Source organism: Podarcis vaucheri (assembly GCF_965113315.1).
Source record: "Podarcis vaucheri genome assembly, chromosome: 14".
Taxonomy (NCBI): Eukaryota; Metazoa; Chordata; class Lepidosauria; order Squamata; family Lacertidae; genus Podarcis; species Podarcis vaucheri.
In genome coordinates this window covers 6,934,835-6,954,917 of record NC_138752.1, presented here as the reverse complement: position 1 = coordinate 6,954,917, position 20,083 = coordinate 6,934,835, and the positions used below count along the sequence as shown (strand labels likewise).

Below are 20,083 nucleotides of genomic sequence, written 5' to 3'. Positions count from 1 at the left end.
CTTCCGCTCTACCACCCGCCAATGCCCAAAGACCCACTGTGCCAGAGTTGGCTGCCACACTTTGCCTCCCAAAAATGTTACCTCTGCATACTCCCAATTCCATGCACAGCTCTTCTCAGGCAGCTGGATGGGGGGGGGGGGAGAGCCATGATGGGCACAGATTTGTAGCCTGCCAAGAAAAAGATATTGTGTGGTATGTAGAGACTTGTGCATGAAATAACACCCCCAGGCCAGAGTTTCAGTGGACCTGACAGGTCGGCTATTTTCAGGAAAAGAAGCCAAAGTGGATGCACAGACAACGACCGATTTAGGAGCGGCCAAATGATGCATAATCGCAAACACGCCTAACCCAGAAGCAGCCCCAAAACGTCATATAGATGCCACAAGAAGGGGCAGAACAGGCTTATGTTGATGCATGTGGGTATCCAGAATGTATCGCCCGCACAAAATGAGGATTGCCTGTGGTTGGCTGTTGTGACTCCCACAGACCCTATCCCACAAAATGTCTCCTCCAAGTGCAAAGGGAAGGTTGACAGAATCACGTAGCTTAGAACAGGACACTGGTCCAAGCCTCCAAGAGCTCAAAACATGGTGTAACCTAGTTCTTCATTGGCTGAAACTCCCCACTTTGCTAATACAGTATGGTCATGGCCAAGCTGGTTCAATATATGGCAACTCTTGGCCCAGACAGCAAGTTGGAGGGGGAAAACAGAGAGCATGCAGGAGTTTTCAGTGCTTAAAAAAATGGTGCCTCTAGTGGACTCACCCCTGGGAGAAAGGACTGAGAAATCTCTTTCCCACCTGCTGTGCGAGATGACACAGCTCCACATACTTCTCTCTACCACCTAAGCTGGTGGAACTTACAGGCAACTGTAGCATAGGCAGGAGAAGGACCCATGAGAACAGGGGGATTGCCTCCATTCAGAAAACCTCACACCTGCCATAAGCGCATAAAACTGAACACTGTTCCTATGATACATTCACATTTCGTTGCAGTCCAGGGTGTAGTTTAAGGTCTTTTAACTATTTAAACATGGTTTTCTTTCAGTAATTCTGGGGTGGAGATGAAAAACAGTTTAATAATAGCCTAGCGTTAATAAAAGAAATGTGAGCAAAACACAAGCTAGCAAAGTGATTAATAAAAACACACACATGAACAACAAAATAATTCATCATATTTTCTTGCAAATATTTAATCGAAAATATGTACATTGGTGTCCTAACGGAAGTTCAAAACATTTATGTTCATTGAAAACAATTCTCAACAAGTTCAAAATCACTTTCCGAAAAGGTTCATATAGAGCACTTAATTCAGTTTAATACTTAAAAGGCAAGCTACTCTAAATGATGTCACACACATTCCTTAACCTAGCTATGTATAAAAATGATTTTCATGCCATCCCCCACCCCCACCCCTTTGCTTGTTTTACATAAATTTCAACTAAGAATGTATCAATGCCTCTCAGGTCCTATTCTTTTCGTAACAGTTTACACATTTCCATATTACTTTTTAAACTCTTCCCACTCACCTTGTGTTTTGTGGGCCTGCTGCCAATTAACAAAAATAAAAATAAAATAAAGACACAGAGGCCACCACATGCCCTATTTCAAACAAGTAAAGTGTCAGGTTTCTGCACAGCTTGCACATTGGGAAACTCACAACTATATTTACTTTTTTAATAATAATTCCACTTTCACTGAAAGTTTAAGAGTAAGCTTATTATCATGTAAGATCACATCAATCCTGAGGTGCCAGACCTTCACACAGTTTCCTTCCTAGCATGACTTGATGGGACAGGAATGCAACATCAAACCCAAGCGACGGTGGATCAAATGCCCTTTATAGAGAAACACTGGTACCCCAAGTACTACAAAGACTGTGGCCCCTATCGGGATCTTACTTTGAATCAAATAAATAACATGTCTCCCTCTTGGCTTCACGGGCTGGGTCACTGCAGGCAATGGTTCTGGCTTCTGACAGCTCTTTCATATCAGAGGGTCTAATATCTCATTTGTCACTGAGCTTCGGCAGTATTACATAGTCCATGGTTCTGTTTCCCCACTTTCTTTCCCAATTGGCACCTGTAAGAGTATACACAGCAATTGGTTCAAAGTGATGCAAATATTCTGCTTCAGCTTGCTTCATCACTCTCTTCTGCCTGGCTTACTGGTGACTCCACAGGGCTAGCAGGGCTGCTCTCTTCAGAATCAGCAGAATCCTCTAGTTCAGAACCTGGCTCAGCCTTCTTTGCTGAAGGTGGAACACCACCTTTCTGGAGAATCTCTGTAGCTTCATGTTCAAGGACCTCTGATGGTGTCAGAGGTTCCAGATGAACACTGCCTTGCTCACTCGCATCAGAATTCACAGATTCAGGTTCACTTCTCCTCAGAAACTGTTCAAAACTGACATCTTCTTCATCAGATGCCACTTTTGAGTGGTCAGAATTTATGTCTTCTAGCTCAGCTTCATCCAAATCAGCCACCTTTGTCTCGGCAGCAGAGACTGCATCCTTTGAACTTTGGAAAGAGTTGGTTTTATTATCTGAAGCTTTCGGGGATTTTCCTTCTTCTATCTGATCACTATTACCCAAATCATCAGATTCTGTCCTTTCACAAGAGGTCTCAGTTGAACTGGCTTGGGATCCTGAACAGGAGTCTTTCACAGCTGATACAGAAGTACTTTCTTCATGCTCATCAGTTTGATTTTCAAGACGGTCCTTTGAAGCATCTTCTGCAGAGCCTTTTGGACAGACATGGGGTTCTAAAACAGAGGATTCTTCTCCAGCTGATGGACTTTCTTTACACTTGGCAGCTAAACCTTCATCGCTTTGATTTGCAGGAGTCTCTGCATCTTCATCTTCCATAGGATCTATGGGATCATTTGACCAGTCTGAGAGTCCTGAACCAGAGGTGTTTCCTAGAACCAAAGTCGATGTACTTTCTTCACACTCAGCTGCTGAATAACATTCACTGTCCTGATTTGCAAGGCTGCCTACTGTGTCTTTGCTCACAGGGTCTATGGAGTCATTTGAGGAGGCTGCAAATCCTGACTTGGAGTTTTCTAGAACTGAAGGCAATAGATTTTCTTTAACTTCTTGATTTGCAAGAACTGAAGGCAATGGATTTTCTTCAACATCTTGATTAGCAAGGTTAGCTGTCTCTCCTTGTCCTGAACCGTCTTTTGAGCAGGCTTGAAACCCTGGATCAGAAATGTTTTCTAGACATGGAGATTTCTCTTCTTTGCATTTGGCCACTAAAGGAGCTTCATCTCCTTGATTTGCAAGGTCAGTTGCAGGGTCCCCTTCTTCTGTAGAGCCTTTTGAACAACTATTATGTTCTGAAATGGAGGTGTCTTCCATGGGTGACACAGGCATATTTTCTACACAAGCAGCAGCTAGAAGACCTTCATCAGTTTGATTTGCAATGGCACCTGTGTCCTCTTCTTTTGCAGGATCATTTGAGCTGGCTGAGTCAAGTCCTGAACCAGAGGAGTTTTCTAGAACCAAAGGCAGTGTGCCTTCTTCACACCCTGCAGCTAAAGGACCTTCATCTTCTTGATTGACAAGGTCAACTGCAAGGTCCCCTTCTTCTGTAGAGCCTTTTGAACAACTATTATGTTCTGAAATGGAGGAGTCTTCCATGGGTGACACAGGTATCTTTTCTACACAAGCAGCAGCAGCTAGAAGACCTCCATCAGTTTGATTTGCAAGGGCACCTGTGTCCTCTTCTTTTGCAGGATCACTTGAGCTGGCTGAATCAAGTCCTGAACCAGAGGAGTTTTCCAGAACCAAAGGCAGTGTGCTTTCTTCACACCCTGCAGCTAGAGGACCATCTCCTTGATTTGCAAGGTCAACCGCAAGGTCCCCTTCTCCTGTAGAGCCTTTTGAACAAGTCTGATGTTCTGACATGGAGGAGTCTTCCATGGGTGACATAGGCATATTTTCTACACAAGCAGCAGGTGGAGGACCTTCATCAGTTTGATTTACGAAGCTCTCTATGTCTGTTTTTTCTGCAGGGTTTATTGGGTTATTTGAGTTTTCTAAAACCGGAGATGTTGGATTTTCAGCAGCTAAAGAACCATCTTCATTACCTTGATTTGCAAGGTCATCTGAGTTCCCTTCTCCCAAAGAATCTTTTGAGCATGCTTGGAACACTGGGCCAGTAGTGTTTTCTGGACATGGAGGTATCTTTTCTTTGAACTCAGCTGTGAAAAGGCTTCCATCCCTTTGATTTCCAAGGCCCTCTGCCTCTCCCCCATCTACAGAGCCTGTGAAGTCATTTGAGCAGACCTGAAGCTCTGAACCAAGGCTGTTTTCTAGAACAGGCAGTTTATTTTCTTCACACTCAACTTCTAAAGCAGCTTTATCGCTTTGATTTTCCAGATGGTCCTTATCTGTTTCTTCTGTAATGTGTTTTATTTCTGGGCTGAAAAAAGCAAATCCAACAGAGTTTAGTACTTTAAGAAAACATACTGCTTATATTTTAGTAGTTTCTTTTTTAAAAAAACCAACCCTCGAAATTAAATAATTCCTCCCTTACTATAATGCAGTAAGAGCTCAAACCGTGGGATAAATCCACCCCACTTTGTGCATTATTGTGCATTAAGACATAGAAAAGAAAGTGAAGGAGGGGAAGAGATGGACTTTAAAACTTCTTTCTTTCTTTCTTTCTTTCTTTCTCTCTCTCTCTCTCTCTCTCTCTCTCTCTCTCTAAAATATGCTCAGGCCCCAACCTTAAAAACAAGTTACAAGGTGAGAGACATCAGCTCAGGCAGTCTTCTAAACCAAGAGCCAATTCAACCCACTGAGTGCTGATTCTTATGTAGACAAAAAGGTACCACCCATGAACAAGCATGAGGGAGTCCAAGCATAGGGGGATGACGACGACGACAACGACGACGACAACAACAACAACAACAACACAAAACAACTAAATTAGGACTGATCATGCTGAGAAGGCATGGAATGTTTTTCTCTTCATTTTTGGCAGGAGGCAGGATAGAGAAGGGAAAGAATAAACCAGGAGAAAGGAGTAGATTACCTTGAAAAAGGACATGACTTTCTGGAAACATGAAGAAGAGCAGCAGCATTATAAACTGCAAAAGGTTGTTGCAAGTTCCCACTTGGGATACTTAATTTGGAGATCAGTTTGGAACTGCAATATATTGGATTCACTTTACCTTGTGAGAAGACACAGTGCTTATATTTACCTTGCAGAGATGGATGTTTCTTTTTGCTCTTTTTGCTCTTCAGGTGCACTGAGCCTTGGAATTTCCTGAAATATACACAATATTATTTTTACAGTGCAATGCAGTGAGTTTTAGGTATTGCTAAGGAGAAATGAGGGTTTCCAAAAGACAATCTGGGCTCCCAATGAAGAGTGACCTTCAGTGAATATCTAACAAGATTGCATGCACGAATCTAGGAGGAAACCCCTGTAGAACAACTGGGATCCCAGAAGCTCTTGTAATTATGAGTCTAGAGCTGCAGTAAATGAGAAGATGAAGAAGGAAGCAGTGGGGACATGCACAGATAACTGGCGATCACACAAGCCCAAAATCTGTGGCAAGGACAGAATCAGAAAGAGAACCATTTTTTTTTTCTGGCTGGGAGGGGAGGGGAGGGACGGAACTGTAGCAAAAGAGGAAAGGGGGACATGGCCTCTCAGGAGTTGGGCTTACCAGATGGAGGCATGCCATGCCTCATGCAGGTTAAGGAACACAAGGTATTATCAGACCTGCTTGCAAAATATCACTTAGCCCTGTAGATTAAAGGAACCCCAGCAGTGCAAGTTCTTCAGATTTCCTTCATTCAGCAAAGCCAGTAACACCCTAAGCTTTCCAGTGATAAAGGCACATTGCTAGCCCACCTTGCTCACCTGCTCCCATCCTATGTATGCCTTCTATTTGAGATTAGTTTGAAAGAGAGCTTTCTGCAGAGTGTGGATGTGCTGTGGCAACTTCTGCTCCCCACCCACATGGCCAGGGACCATCTGGGATATGGGCATGCTTTTTTTCACTCCAAAGTCACTATACATGCCAAATAGTTCAAGCATTAATATCACACTACATACACACAGGAAAGTACCAGTTGCCCTGTTGAAAGTTGGCTTAATAGACCACTAAATATTTTTTAGTTATGAAACCTACCATTTTGAAAATCTAAATTCAGGTTTGAACAATGAATATATACACATTGGAGATTATTATGCTGCAGATAAATAAAAATAAAGCTGCACACACACAAACACACACACTTCTAAATACACTTTAGGAGCATGCCAGTTCAAAAGGTTGAGAACACAAAGGTACACTACCTGGGATGTTTCTTCACCTCCACTGTTCAATGATGCATCACTAACCAGGCTAAAGAATGAAACAACATCTGTTATTCTCAGACAGCATATTATCATCAACGTTAAAGTCCAGGAAATTAATACTAACACACATTTAAATTTTTCAGCTATTCTGAAAATCTCCACTGTGAGTCATTGGTTTCCTCCTTCCCTAATGAAACAATAACTCAAAGAGAAGTATGGCTGTTTTACTCCTTGCATGTTCCATCTACAACATTCTGCATGCAGGTTGTGGAACTACCTGAAAAGAGAGACCCACTTGGCCCCACCTCTCTACTCTTCACCAGCTTGTTCCGGGTAGTTGTTTGTTAGGAATTTGGTGTGCCAATTTCAAAAAGGTTTAGCAGATAACTCTGCAGCATAATGCAGTTTCATCTGTGACGCTTGTCTCAGTTTAATAGTCTATTGTTGATCAAATTTTTATTATTTTGTCTTTTGTAAGTCACGAGTGCTGCTATTGGAATAGAAGGATAAGGTATGGATTGCTCGAATTAAGTAAATTAATTTCAATTTAAGAGGAAACTCCCCTCCCCTCTGCTGTTTTTCCCATTCAACTTTGGGGCTAAACAAAATCTGACAGGAGCAGCCAGGCTTGTTTAATCCCACCCAATTATATAGAAATGGGACCAACATGTGAGCAACCAATGGGAGCTCCTGTTCACACCTAGGTTAGACTAAGCTTCTTGAGCAAGGCCTGCATTTCTTTTGCCTCTGCATTCTGTAAAGCACTAATGCCCAGCAGCTGCACTTTCTGAACTGCAAGGTTGTTGCCATTCCTGAACTAAATTAGCAAAATGCATACCTAAAAGTTCACAGATTTGCCGTTCTGTGGAAAGAATGGGCTCCCATTTCCCTGCCTATTTTTAACTGAGATGTTCATGGAAAAAGTCTTCCAGCCATAACTCTGCATTTTTGTACCGCAATGAAGGGCTTTTCTGTAGTGTTTGCTGATAAATATAGACCTCAATCTATCACTTAAAGGGTAGATTTTTCTGTAAATATTTCCCCAAGGCATACTTCATTAGTTATACATTATTTAAATGTATTGACTTCTAAACCACAATAAACAAGCAACTTCTCACATCACCATGATTGATTTTTATATTTTATGCTAGAACAACTCTACTGCAGAAAGAGCAAGAAGTGCACCTCTCCTATAAAACCTTGTGGACTTGTGATTTTTAACGTACAATTTAACCTTTCAAAGGCTTTTGTTTAAAGAAATTTCTGGTGATTGTATCTTCTTTGTTGATGTGGCACTGAAGTCAATTTTAATCTGCTGAAGTATGGAACTGCACCTCTTACACCCGGGTAGAAATGTTATTAATCATGTAGGATTACATAGTAGTAGGATTAATGACCCTACTAAGGCTGCAGCAACATACAAGGTACTTGGCATAATAAGGAGCTGCGTGTGTTTAATTATGAGGGCGAAAGCCAGTGCTAACAGGCTGACATAACTCATTCCATTTTTTGTAACTTTAAAAGGATGTATGTCATTAGCAACCATTTGACAATTATCAAAAGATTCCTCATAGGATTGGCCTTAAAAGCATAAATTTAAAAGTACATCTAACTTCTTGTAATGTCTTATTGATGACTTTAAAACACTACATAGAACCAGCAATACATGTTAAAAATATCTGCAGAACATGCAAATCACATTTATATTGTGAAACATGTTTATTGTTTCTATTACGTAGTGCGGGGAAAACAACCCACCATGTGCAAAACATGTTATGTCAAAGCCATATGGAAGGGGAGGGGACTTTTACAATCAATACTGTTACTGAAAGTGACCAGAGAAAAGAGACTTCCTTTTCTTGCATTGCTATACATCAGCTTTGTGGGGAACCCAAGTTGCCAAATGCAACTGATACTCAGAAAGGAGAAACAGGCTTTTATCTGTGCCAGCAGCTGGTCCAGAGATGCAGCATACAGAAAATATTGTTTTATTTACATTGAAGGTTGATAATTTGTTACTGTGGTTGGGAAAAAAAGGATGATAAACTGTCTTATGTTAAAACTTGTCTGACACAGCAAAAATAAAATTTAAAAAAAATCTGTATATGGGAGACACTAAACATATTTAATTTGACCAACTAAAGAAGAATAAAAGGTGCTGCAACAATGGTAAATTTCACACCCCTCAAACAGGTTAGAACTACAGGAAATAGGTGGGAACTCATTTTTAACAGGGTGTTAACAGAAGGCATTTGAACAACCAGCAACAGGCTCAGGCTAGGCTCGACAACAGAAAACTACTTCTTCATACAAAGCACAATATGCTTTTTGGAACCCACTATCACAAGATAGGAAGGTGGCTAACAGTTTCGCTCAGATGGTTTTAAAGGTGGATTTAGACAAATCATGAAGAAGAGCTTTATCAACTGTTACGATTGCTGGCAGAAACACCAGATTTGGAGACGGTGTACCCAGAATGCCAATTGTGGATGGTGGGGGCAGCAGCAGAGAAGGGCTGCTGCCTTCGTGTCCTGCTTTGAGAGGCCCTTTGGGGCATCAGGCTTGGCCACTCTGGGAAAGAGGAGGCTGAATTAGATGGGCCCCCTTTGGCCTGATGCAGAGGAACTCCACCGGCTTGGGTGGCTGCTTCCTCATCAATAAGGATGCATCAGAACACTACAATTTATTAGACAAAGCACTGTAATTAGACTTGGGTTGTGATTCCAAAAGAAGGCACTTCAGGGATGCTAAGCAGAGATTTAACACACACACACACCCCGGTGAACAACTATCATACACACACTCAAACACATAGGCTTCAAATATGGCTTGACACACAGTATTGGGGGCTACTATTCGTAAAACATAAACCTCAAGTCCCCAAAAACACTTGAAGCAAGTTGCGTGGGTTTTTTTATCCTGTCCTTTGTGTATGTAATAAAGCTTAATAAAAATATTTAAAAGGGAATTTGCATTTTTTATCTGGAGTACAACCGAACTTGCTTCTGTATCATAGAATAGGTATCTACTCTTTGTTTCTATGCTGGAAGACCATCAACACAACCACCCAAACAAGCTAATCTCAGAAACTTACTGGGAAAGGTTGTCGGCAACCAGATAGTCCGAGGGAACTGGAATTAAAGAGAAGATCAGTAGTGTTAAAAACCATCAAAAAGGCTAACATCTGGCTTATGTCAGAGGTACATGAGCCACATACCATTTTCGATAATCACTTGACAAGTATGAGTAAGGTTTTCGTTCAAGTGCGTAGCCATATTATCCAAGCCGGAAGCATCAGTCAGGAACTCACAATTAAGACAAACAAGAGTAACACCCCTAGGGGAAAAAGGAAGAAGTAACCCTGAGTGCAAGGGAGGCAAAAGGTTACAAAAAGCTTCTTCTGACCATGTCATGTGAAGTCAACTATGCACTGGACTAACATATACATATAACTCATTACATACTAGCTGGTACACATGTTCGTTCCAAGAATTTCTCATAAGCATTGCATATATGAATAATATTATTGGAAAGAACAAGACTACAGAAGGAAAGGTTGTACTTTTTTCGGTAAGCAAAGTTATCAGTGCCCACCCTTCCCTAGATGGTTTTCCTTATAACTTCTGGATCTGTGAAATTGCTGATATGTGGAAAAATGGATTCAGAACAACAAATCATGATGATGAGCAAAATTTAACAAACAAAAGAATCAGCATCACATCTCAGAACATCAGAAAAATCAAGAATTTTGGCTTGGATATTAGTTTAGGGTTGTCTCATTTTATGAAGAAAGCTTTGCATTCTGAAAACAAAGCTTTATATAAGCAATAAAAGTTAGATGGAATCCAGATAACATGCACACATCTTAAATCCAATTCAGCAGTAACTGAAATTGCAATATGAAATACACTTGGGGAGAAAGCCTCATTAGACACAGCGGGACTTATCCAAGGACTGTGATGCATGTTGCAAAAAATGTACACCTCAAAAAAGAAAAAGGAGATGGTTACCTCAGATCTTCTGAATGAGTCTTATAAATCCAAAATCGTTTACTTTGTCGAGCACTGTGAAAACTACAAGATAATAAAATAGCTGAAATGGACTTCTCAAAGAAATGTCCCGTCCCCCCATATCATATAATACAACATTAAACAATAAGACTGCAATCTAAGGTATAGAAACAAGCAGGTGTCTAGTCATTCCTGAGCCCAAAGATTCTGCTGCATGACCGGGAGATGCGTCTACTAGTGAAGGAGGCTGTGCCACTGATGTCAGCCACTATCCAGACACCTCTGCTAAGAACCGGAGATTCCTCCAGAGCAACTTTTGAGAGGAGAGCAGAAGCAGTGCTTCCAGGGTGGGTTTACAAAAAGCTAAAATATAACAAATTGTAGCATGTTAAAATGGCAATACTTTTAAAAATGTCTGGGAAATGTTAAAGGGCCTTCACTTCAGTAAGTATGTTCACATGGAGGAAGTTTTCCCTCTCTGAAATGGGAGAAAAAATTGGCCTTCAAGCACCCTGTTCACCCATATGCTCTAGGTCAAAACCTGAATTTTTTTAAATGGGCACGAGGAACAGGAGCTTTTTCAGTTGTGGCATCAATGCTTCAGAATGCTCTCCCTAGGAAGGCCTTCCAGAACCAGGTGAGAACCTGATTCTTTGAAGAGATCTCTGGGGAAGGCTAAATCAACTGAAGGTTTTTTTTACTTCTGATAAGCTGGAGTTTCTTCACTGCTTTTCTGACTACTGATTTTATTACAGAATTTTATTGTGCTGCTCTGGTATTGCTTTGATTATTTTTCTATTTTTACGCTGTAATCTGCTTTGAGTTCCTTAGTGGAAGAAAGCAGCCTAGCATTTATTTTTAACAAAGCATAAATGCTAATTTATAAATCATGGAACAGAGGACACTAAAGCCATGCAGAGCCCCAATCTTCTGTTAATGCAGCTGTGGCATTGCAGTAAAGCACTGGCTGAGAGACAGTATGCTCCTTGCCTGCCTCTTCTCTTCCTGAGCACAAGCCCCCAGCCTCAGCTTTAACCACACTGAACGCTAACCAGGCTTACAACCACCAACAAACAGGTTTCAAATATTTTTTAAGGGGGAAACCTACCCAGGAGTAATCCTGGTTAGGGTCAGTGCCCACACAAGGGAAGGTGGTGTTAGGGTTGCACTGAGGCATAGACTTGCTATAATATAAAAAAGACCAGAAATCTAACAGAACAGAAACAAACTACAGACATAATTTAACAACTTGAAGCTGAAGATTTCCTACCTCATCATGTGATTCACGTAGGCTTTACTGCAGCTTGTGCTGTATCTGCATAAACTACAGCGAACATAGGCTGGAAAGTGGCTGGCGAATGTCCTTATATCAGAATAACACTCAATGCACTTCTGAATATTCGGGCATCTAATATGAACCAATGTCAGAATTAGTATGCAGTATTAAGAAAAAAGTTAAGTTCCCATTTCAAATCATTATTTCCAGAAAAGCTTGCTTGGTTAATATCACTGGCCTGGAGAAAAAGAATCTGGCTTTTGAATTCTGCTTTATAATGTCGCCCCATCTTTAGAAAGAGGCTTTCCAGAGGACCTTCCAGGGTGGGAGTCAATGTGGCACAAGGGGACGAAGTGGGAAGGGCAGCTGGGAAGCTCCAAGGAGCATATGGCATTCTGAAAATAGCCTTCTTTACTTCAAGGCCTTATGGATGCTGGGCAAACAGGTTTGCAATGCTTAACCAACTGAAAGCAGTGGAAAAGGTTTGAAAATGTGTACACAGGTTGCAACTGTCAAAGGTTCTTCATATGAACATCTTCCTCTCTCTTGCTTTTATCAGTGATGGGGCAGAGGCACCCTCCACGTGGCTCCAGCTCAGACACATGCCCAAGACTGTTTTTACTGTAAATGTCTTTTATCTGCAGAGTTTTTACTGCTACTGTAGCTGAGAACTAATACAAGACTCTGATCAGACCCCACCTGGAGTCCCGTGTCCAGTTCTGGACACAATTTATGAAGGATATTGACACGCTGGAACGTGTGCAGATAAGAGTGGCCAAGGTCATCAAGGGTCTGGAAACCAAGTCTTATGAGGAATGGCTGAGGGAATTGGGTAGGTTTAGCCTGGATAATAGGAGGCTGAGAGGAGATATGATAACCATCTTCAAATAGCTAAAGGGCCGTTACATGGAAGATGAGGCAAGCTTGTTTTCTGCTGCTCCAAAGGGTTGGATGCAAATCAATGGCTGCAAAAGTTATAAGAAAGGAAATTCTAACTAAACACCAAGAAGCACTTTCTGATGGTAAGAGTGGAACAAAGAGATTGTGATTCCTTGCAGGGGGTTGGACTAGATGACACTTGGAACTCAACAACTCTAATTCTATCTCACCGCATCTCTCCATGCCAATAATGTCTCCCTTTGCTCTTGGGCAAAGAGTCTCTCTTGTGCACGCACTTTTATAGCCATGGTTATTTAGTCAGTCACAGCAAAAGAAAGGAGCAGAGTGGGGAAGCTTTGGGAATTTAAAGGAACCAGTGCCAGTCCCTGTCTTAGGCTGGCTCAGTTAAGCCTACTGTGTATCCTAGAAGGTCCGCATTAAGCTATCTGCTGTCACTAAGTGTTTGAAAGCAGATAGTCCTTAAGTTTAAAAACCTACACAATTTAAGAAAAAATATGCTGATGTTACTTGTACAGTCCTTAAGCTGATCTACTGAAAGAACTTCCTACTTAAACTGCTGCCTCTAAAGGTCCTATTTGGGAGAAAGGTGACCCTTATACTGGGGAACTGATCCAAGTGACACTTGCATCACCAACCCTCTTTAACGATCAGAACATACCCACCTACTGAACAAGGCCCAAACAGTTGGCCATTCCAATCAAAATTAATCATGTTACCATTCTACTGATTCAGAAGAACTCCAAGTTCTATTTCCTTTTTTATTCCAATCAGTTAACATTCAAAACTACACTCTGGAAAGCTACCAGAAGACTTACCTTAGATTATTTAATGCTGTATTTGCAATTTTATTGTTTCTTTTGCTGCTGCCACCAATGCTACTGCTGCTGCTGCTGCTACTGTTATTTTGGGTGGTCCCCAGACCTTGCTTTTTCTGTACGCTCAATGGCTTCAATTTTGGCTTTACTTTATTTGTATTCGTTTTGTTCTGAGTTGTTTTAGCATTTGTCACTTTAGCGGCACTGGTGGACAAGTGTAAAGTAGACGCACTTGGGATGACAGGAGATGCAGTTGCTGATCCAGGCTGAAGAGATCCAGCAGAAGCTCTGATGGTAACCTAGAAACATGAGACCCGGTTAACTCTCTCCTAAATGAATGGCAATCATTTATCTTGCTGAAAAGACTTGCAAGAAGAGTGCATGGAGGGCACAAGGCTGAGCAGTTCTGAGCAAGCTGAACTGCAGGGGGCTGGAATAAATGACCCTTGGTGTACCTGCCAATGCTACAATTCTGTTATTGTAACCCTCAGACTACTTTGTCAGAGGCAATGGCTAGCAGCATGCCCACCATGAGATCAGTGCCCATCCAATCACAGCTAGAGCCTGTGCTGCAATACACAGTAAAGCAATGACGAACACACACATGCCTATGTGCAAACTCCCCTCCCACCTATTCATATAAAGCACACAAACACAGCAAGGGGAAATCCATTAAAGGCTCCATGATGGCTGAAACTATCTGTTTTGCATAGTGTATGTCCAAATTTATTTGTAGCTGGTCACCCACCTAAGGTCAGGTCAGGTGACCCAAGCAGGACTGAACTTCTGCAAATCCAGGAGAACAGAACAGGTGCCACCACAAAGAAGACCCCCTGTCTGCTGCAGATTTAAATCTGAGTCCCAGGAAGGTTTTAAATGTTCTTAAAAAGGTGCTTAGAGTTGAACCTTTTTGCAAGTCTCTAGAGAGCCTTAGTGTGATTTTCAAGTCCCCTCCCCACAAAAAAACCCACCAGCAGTGGGGAACACACATGAACACACACCACTCTCTCCTGCCATTTCCCTGTAGCCATTTTTCAGAATAAACATTACATGATGCTTTAAGCTTACTTTGGTTCCTGGAGGCAATCCCTCTAACTGAGCAGGTTTTTTAAATGTCCGATGATGCTGAGATTTGTGATCCATTTTTTCTTTGCATGTCAAGAACTGGAGTCTACACTTGGTACAGCGATGTACTCCCTTTTTCTTTTTTTAAAAAAGAAAAATGTATTTAAGCCAAAACATACTGATGAAATGGATAATAGAAGCTAACCAGGAGGTTTCAAAAACATAAACAGTGCAAAAGTGATGAGCAGTGGCTGCAAGCAATAAAGGACTAACTGTATTCAGTATCAACAAAATCCTGTACTAAGTTATTGATAGAAAATAATCACAAACGATTTACATTAATTACACACCATCACATAAGGTTGTATCAAATGTGATGTTAAGTACACTTGTTCCACTAGTGAAATGTCTGCACCAAGGGAACCTTGCTGCCCCAAAGAAGGCACCAAGTTACCAGCAATGTGCTGCATAGTGAGTTTCTACTAGCACAACTGTAATAATAATAATAATAATAATAATAATAATAATAATAATAATAATAATTTATTATTTATACCCCTTCCATCTGGCTGGGCCTCCCCAGCCACTCTGGGCGGCTTCCATAGAAACCAAAAATACACTAAAATATCACACGTTAAAAACTTCCCTGAACAGGGCTGCCTTAAGATGTCTTCTGAATGTCAGGTAGTTGTTTATCGCTTTGACATCTGCTGGAAGGGCGTTACACAGGGCGGGCGCCACTACCGAAAAGGCCCTTTGCCTGGTTCCCTGTAGCTTTGCTTCTCGCAATGAGGGAACCGCCAGAAGGCCCTCGGCGCTGGACCTCAGCGTCCAGGCAGAACGATGGGGGTGGAGACGCTCCTTCAGGTATACTGGACTGAGGCAGTTTAGGGCTTTAAAGGTCAGCACCAACACTTTGAATTGTGCTCGGAAACGTACTGGGAGCCAATGTAGGTCTTTCAAGACCGGTGTTATGTGGTCTCTGGATTAGTTGTAGTTTCCGAGTCACCTTCAAAGGTAGCCCCACATAGAGCGCATTGCAGTAGTCCAAGCGGGAGCATGCACCACTCTGGCGAGACAGTCCGCGGGCAGGTAGGGTCTCAGCCTACGTACCAGATGGAGCTGGTACACAGCTGCCCTGGACACGGATTTAAACTGTGCCTCCATGGACAGCTGTGAGTCCAAAATGACTCCCAGGCTGCGCACCTGGTCCTTCAGGGGCACAGTTACCCCATTCAGGGCCAGGGAATCCTCCACACCTGCCCGCCTCCTGTCCCCCAGAAACAGTACTTCTGTCTTGTCAGGATTCAACCTCAATCTGTTAGCCGCCATCCATCCTCCAACCACCTCCAGACACTCACACAGGACCACCTTCACTGGTTCTAATTTAAAAGAGAGGTAGAGCTGGGTATCATCCGCATACTGATGAACACCCAGCCCAAACCTCCTGATGATCTCTCCCAGCGGCTGCATGTAAATGTTGAAAAGCATGGGGGAGAGGACAGAACCCTGAGGCACCCCACAAGTGAGAGCCCAGGGGTCTGAACACTCATCTCCCACCACCACTTTCTGAACACGGCCCAGGAGGAAGGAGCGGAACCACTGTATGACAGTGCCCCCAGCTCCCAGCCCCTCAAGACGGTCCAGAAGGATGTTATGGTCGATGGTATCAAACGCCGCTGAGAGATCCAGCAGAACCAGGAAAAAGCTCTCACCTTTGTCCCTAGCCCGCCGGAGATCATCAACCAGTGCGACCAAGGCAGTTTCAGTCCCGTGATGAGGCCTGAATCCCAACTGGAAGGGATCCAAATGGTCCGCTCTTTCCAGGCGTGCCTGGAGTTGTTCAGCAACCACTCGCTCAATCACCTTGCCCAAGAATGGAAGAGTTGAGACTGAGCGATAGTTGGCCATCGTGGCCGCATCTAAAGATGGTTTTTTAAGAAGCGGTTTAATAACCACCTCTTTCAGCGGGTCTGGGAAGGCTCCCTCACGGAGGGAGGCATTCACCACCCCACGAAGCCCATCGCCCAGTCCTTCCCGGCTAGCTTTTATAAGCCAGGATGGGCAAGGATCAAGGAGACAAGTGGTTGGTTTCACTCGTCCAAGCAGCCTGTCCACATCCTCGGAGGTAACAGATTGGAATTTATCCCACGCAACTTGACTAGACAAAACTCTAGCACTCTCCTGCCCCGGCCCTGCTCCCACGGTGGCGTCTACTTCTTCCCAAATCTGAGCGATTTTATCTGCAAAAAACTTTGCAAAATCATTGCAGGAGATCATGTGGCCCGTACTGGGCCCTGATGTAGCAGGTGGTTCCGCTAAATTGTGAACCACCTGAAAAGGTCTCCTGCTGCTGTTTTCTGCAGATGTGATAGAGGCGGTTAAGAAATTATTCTTCGCTGTCGCTATTGCCACTTGGTAGGCTCGACGTTGAGCTCTAACCTGTGTCCGGTCAGATTCGGAATGAGTTATCCGCCACCGGCGCTCTAGCCGTCTCAACGATTGTTTCATTGCCCTCAGATCCGTGGAAAACCACGGGGCTGTCTGGGCTCCATGCAATCGGAGAGGGCGCTTTGGAGCCAAACAGTCAATAACCCTGGTTAACTCCACATTCCAGCGGGCCACCAGGGAATTAGCTGAAAGGCCATCAACATGGGATAAAGCATCCCCTACCACTCTCTGGAAACCATTTGGATCCATTAAGTGGCGGGGGCGGACCGTCCAAATTGGTCCCACCTCCCTGCAGAGGGGATGGGTCACAGAGAAGTCCAGTTGCACCAGGAAGTGATCTGCACTGGATTCCCGTTAGGCAAGATTAAAACTCACAATCACACTAGCAGACACAGAATGTTGGATACAGCATATAGTTTCCAGCTCCTTAAACCAAATTTTTGCAAGAAAACAGTATGGGTTAAGGCACCATCCATTCCTACTATCAAACACTTCTTCCAAGTTCCGTCTGCCACCATCTCACCTTGGAAACCTTTTTTTTTTTTTAGAAAAAACCCTTTGCATTAGCCATATTCAATTTTAAATTGACATCTGGAGCTTTGTGAACGTAGCTGAACTTTTCTCAAGTATGCTAATGGTCAGCAAATGTTCATTGTGGATAAGGCTCTAAGCTCTATTGTTACCATAACTTATAGAAGACCAGGGCTTCTGGGGGGAGGGGGGTTAACAATTTATTAGCTACTAGTTGCTTCTGCAGAGACATCTTACATCCCTCTTGCCTAGTGCTTATACTCCAAAGATAATCAAGTATTTTTACCTGGTGTCTCAGGAAATGATGCATATATGGTGCCCCAACTTTAATAACTTTGAGGCAAAATGGGCACAGCAGGCTCTTTGTATTTTCATGAACAGCTCGAAAGTGTTTTTCCACATCTGAAAATGCTGATGATCTGTAATTGCACACCTAGAATGGAAAAAGAGATGGACTGCCTTGAAGCAATATTCTTTAGAAACAAGCCTTTGACAAACAGCCATGCACAAGGGGGGGGGGTGCTCTGAGGTACCTGGCAGACGTAGGGCATCTCCCCAGGCTTGTGATTGTCCTTCATGTGCTGCAAAAGAACTTGCTCGGTTTCAAAAGATAGTTCACATATTTTACATAGAGCTAGAAAAGAGCAGAAACAAGAGGTGAACTTTTTTTTCTTAATCGGAACCACGGCGGAAGACAAAGTAGATGGTGCCTATTAATCCAAGGACAGTTCTCAAGTCTTTTGGCAGCCTAATTTTTAAATCATGCTGTGGCAAAAATATTTGCCTATTACTTTGCTCCCAATGAAAAGTAGAAATGCTTTTAATCTGCAAAAGTCAAATATTTCTAACCATAATATGCCATATCTCTTTGGGCTGCTGCATGCCCATGCCCCAACTAGGGCAGAGTGCATGTGCCCCCACCATGACAAAATAGCACGGCTGCCGTCTAGACTAGGAGTTGTCAACCTGTTCCCTACTGCCCACTAGTGGGCATTTCAGGATTCTAGGTGGGCGGTAGAGAGTTCTACAGCACGAGCTGAATCCTCCTCCCATTGAGCACTGGTGGGTGGTAAGGAAATTTTTACCACTAAGAAAGATGCATTAGTGGGTGGTAGGTATAAAAAGGTTGACAACCCCTGATCTAGACCAAGGGCTGCTGTACAAGACACAGCATCTGAGAAACTTACTCGATGACTCATGAGGGGTATGGCTGCTTTCAATGTGGCACTGGAGTTGGAAAGGAGTTGGAAACTGACGGTAGCAGTGCTGGCAGGTGGTGTGACTTTCCCAACTCTCACTATTCTGTTTCTCCAGCTCCAAGTGATGCTTCATGTGGTTCATAAACCTGAGAGCGACAAAGAACAGCTCAATAGACCACACTTTTTTTAAAAAAACAACAACAACCCATTAATGAATAAACTGGACAGGTGCTAAAGACACTGCCATAAACACATATTTAGCATATTGTTTTTTAAAATGCCCTTTAATGGACTGCTGTGCCTTCCTTTGTGCAAGCTCCTCAAACACGTGGAAGGAAATAGAGGGAAATAGAAAAAACAGTAACCTAAAATACGCTGCTATCACTATTTATCATCTCAAGCAGATTAGTGCAAGTGGGATCTCAAAGATTATAAATGAAAAATAGGGCAGCTTCTCCCGAGAAACACTGTCACTCCCCCATTCCCAGGGATTACATTTCTCCCTTATGAAAGGACTCCCAAAGATCAACTCTCAATCTCTAGTATGATCTTCAGACTCTTCTGAGTGTAGCATTAGGAAAACACCATTTTGTGAAAGAATGTAAAATCAGCTTTGCACAGAAAAACAACTACTGTATTTTTTGCTCTATAAGACTCACTTTTTTCCTCCTAAAAAGTAAGGGGAAATGTGTGTGCGTCTTATGGAGCGAATGCAGGCTGCGCAGCTATCCCAGAAGCCAGAACAGCAAGAGGGATTGCTGCTTTCACTGCGCAGTGATCCCTCTTGCTGTTCTGGCTTCTGAGATTCAGAATTTTTTTTTTCTTGTTTCCCTCCTCCAAAAACTAGGTGCGTCTTGTGGTCTGGTGCGTCTTATAGAGCGAAAAATACGGTACCTATAGATGTCTTACAGTATCACTGTGAGCTACACACTGGCCAACCCTGGGCCCAAAGTTCTTATCACACATACATTTTTCAGGATATAAAAATACCTGATATTGCTTTTGAGAAGCTTCATGCAGCTGGAACACTTGAAGGTTGTATGTGTCTTCTGCTCCTGACGCACCTGCTGGACGTTACCCTCATGTTTGCCATAATAAAAGTCATTAACTAACATGATCAGTTTTCCTGTTTCAGTTTCAGCCATTTTAGTTGATGTCCCTGAACTGTCTGTTTGGGTTATTCCCAGAAAGGTATGTGCCATATCTGGACAGCAATACTGAAAGAGAAGCAAGTTAAAGAACAACTAAACCATTTTCACTTTTAAAGAAAATAACTGAAGTATAGCCTAGAACCTAACAAAAATATGCTTGTAAACCCTCCCCTCCCAACCCCAAGACCTGATATTTTGAGCCCAGGTAAGTTGAATGTATGTAAGTGGGGCCAGAAGTTTTAACACATTTGTAACAAAGCAAGGGCCAAAGATTTCAGATAACTTCTAAGGAAACACACCTAGAATTGTGACGGTTTTTTTAACTTGAGATCAAGGGTACTTAATTCCACCCAAATGTGATTAGCAT

The 20,083-nt window shown here is 42.7% G+C and overlaps 1 protein-coding gene across 5 annotated transcripts in view; it reads right to left on the bottom strand.

The window, feature by feature from the left end:
- Positions 1–1,165: 1,165 nt before the first annotated feature.
- The window catches only part of ZNF280D (zinc finger protein 280D), a 34,841-nt gene continuing 15,923 nt past the window's right edge, over positions 1,166–20,083 (bottom strand). For all 5 annotated transcript variants that reach the window (XM_082198256.1, XM_082198259.1, XM_082198257.1 and 2 more), the window contains 13 exons: positions 19,556–19,782; positions 18,554–18,711; positions 17,900–18,000; positions 17,653–17,799; positions 14,388–14,522; positions 13,320–13,618; positions 11,599–11,736; positions 10,329–10,391; positions 9,536–9,654; positions 9,413–9,449; positions 6,316–6,364; positions 5,210–5,274; positions 1,166–4,425 (listed from right to left, as the gene is read on the bottom strand). In XM_082198256.1, coding sequence (XP_082054382.1) covers positions 2,133–4,425; positions 5,210–5,274; positions 6,316–6,364; positions 9,413–9,449; positions 9,536–9,654; positions 10,329–10,391; positions 11,599–11,736; positions 13,320–13,618; positions 14,388–14,522; positions 17,653–17,799; positions 17,900–18,000; positions 18,554–18,711; positions 19,556–19,782 — 3,831 coding nt within the window. In that variant the 3' untranslated portion in view covers positions 1,166–2,132. The remainder of the gene's footprint in view (positions 4,426–5,209; positions 5,275–6,315; positions 6,365–9,412; positions 9,450–9,535; positions 9,655–10,328; positions 10,392–11,598; positions 11,737–13,319; positions 13,619–14,387; positions 14,523–17,652; positions 17,800–17,899; positions 18,001–18,553; positions 18,712–19,555; positions 19,783–20,083) is intronic.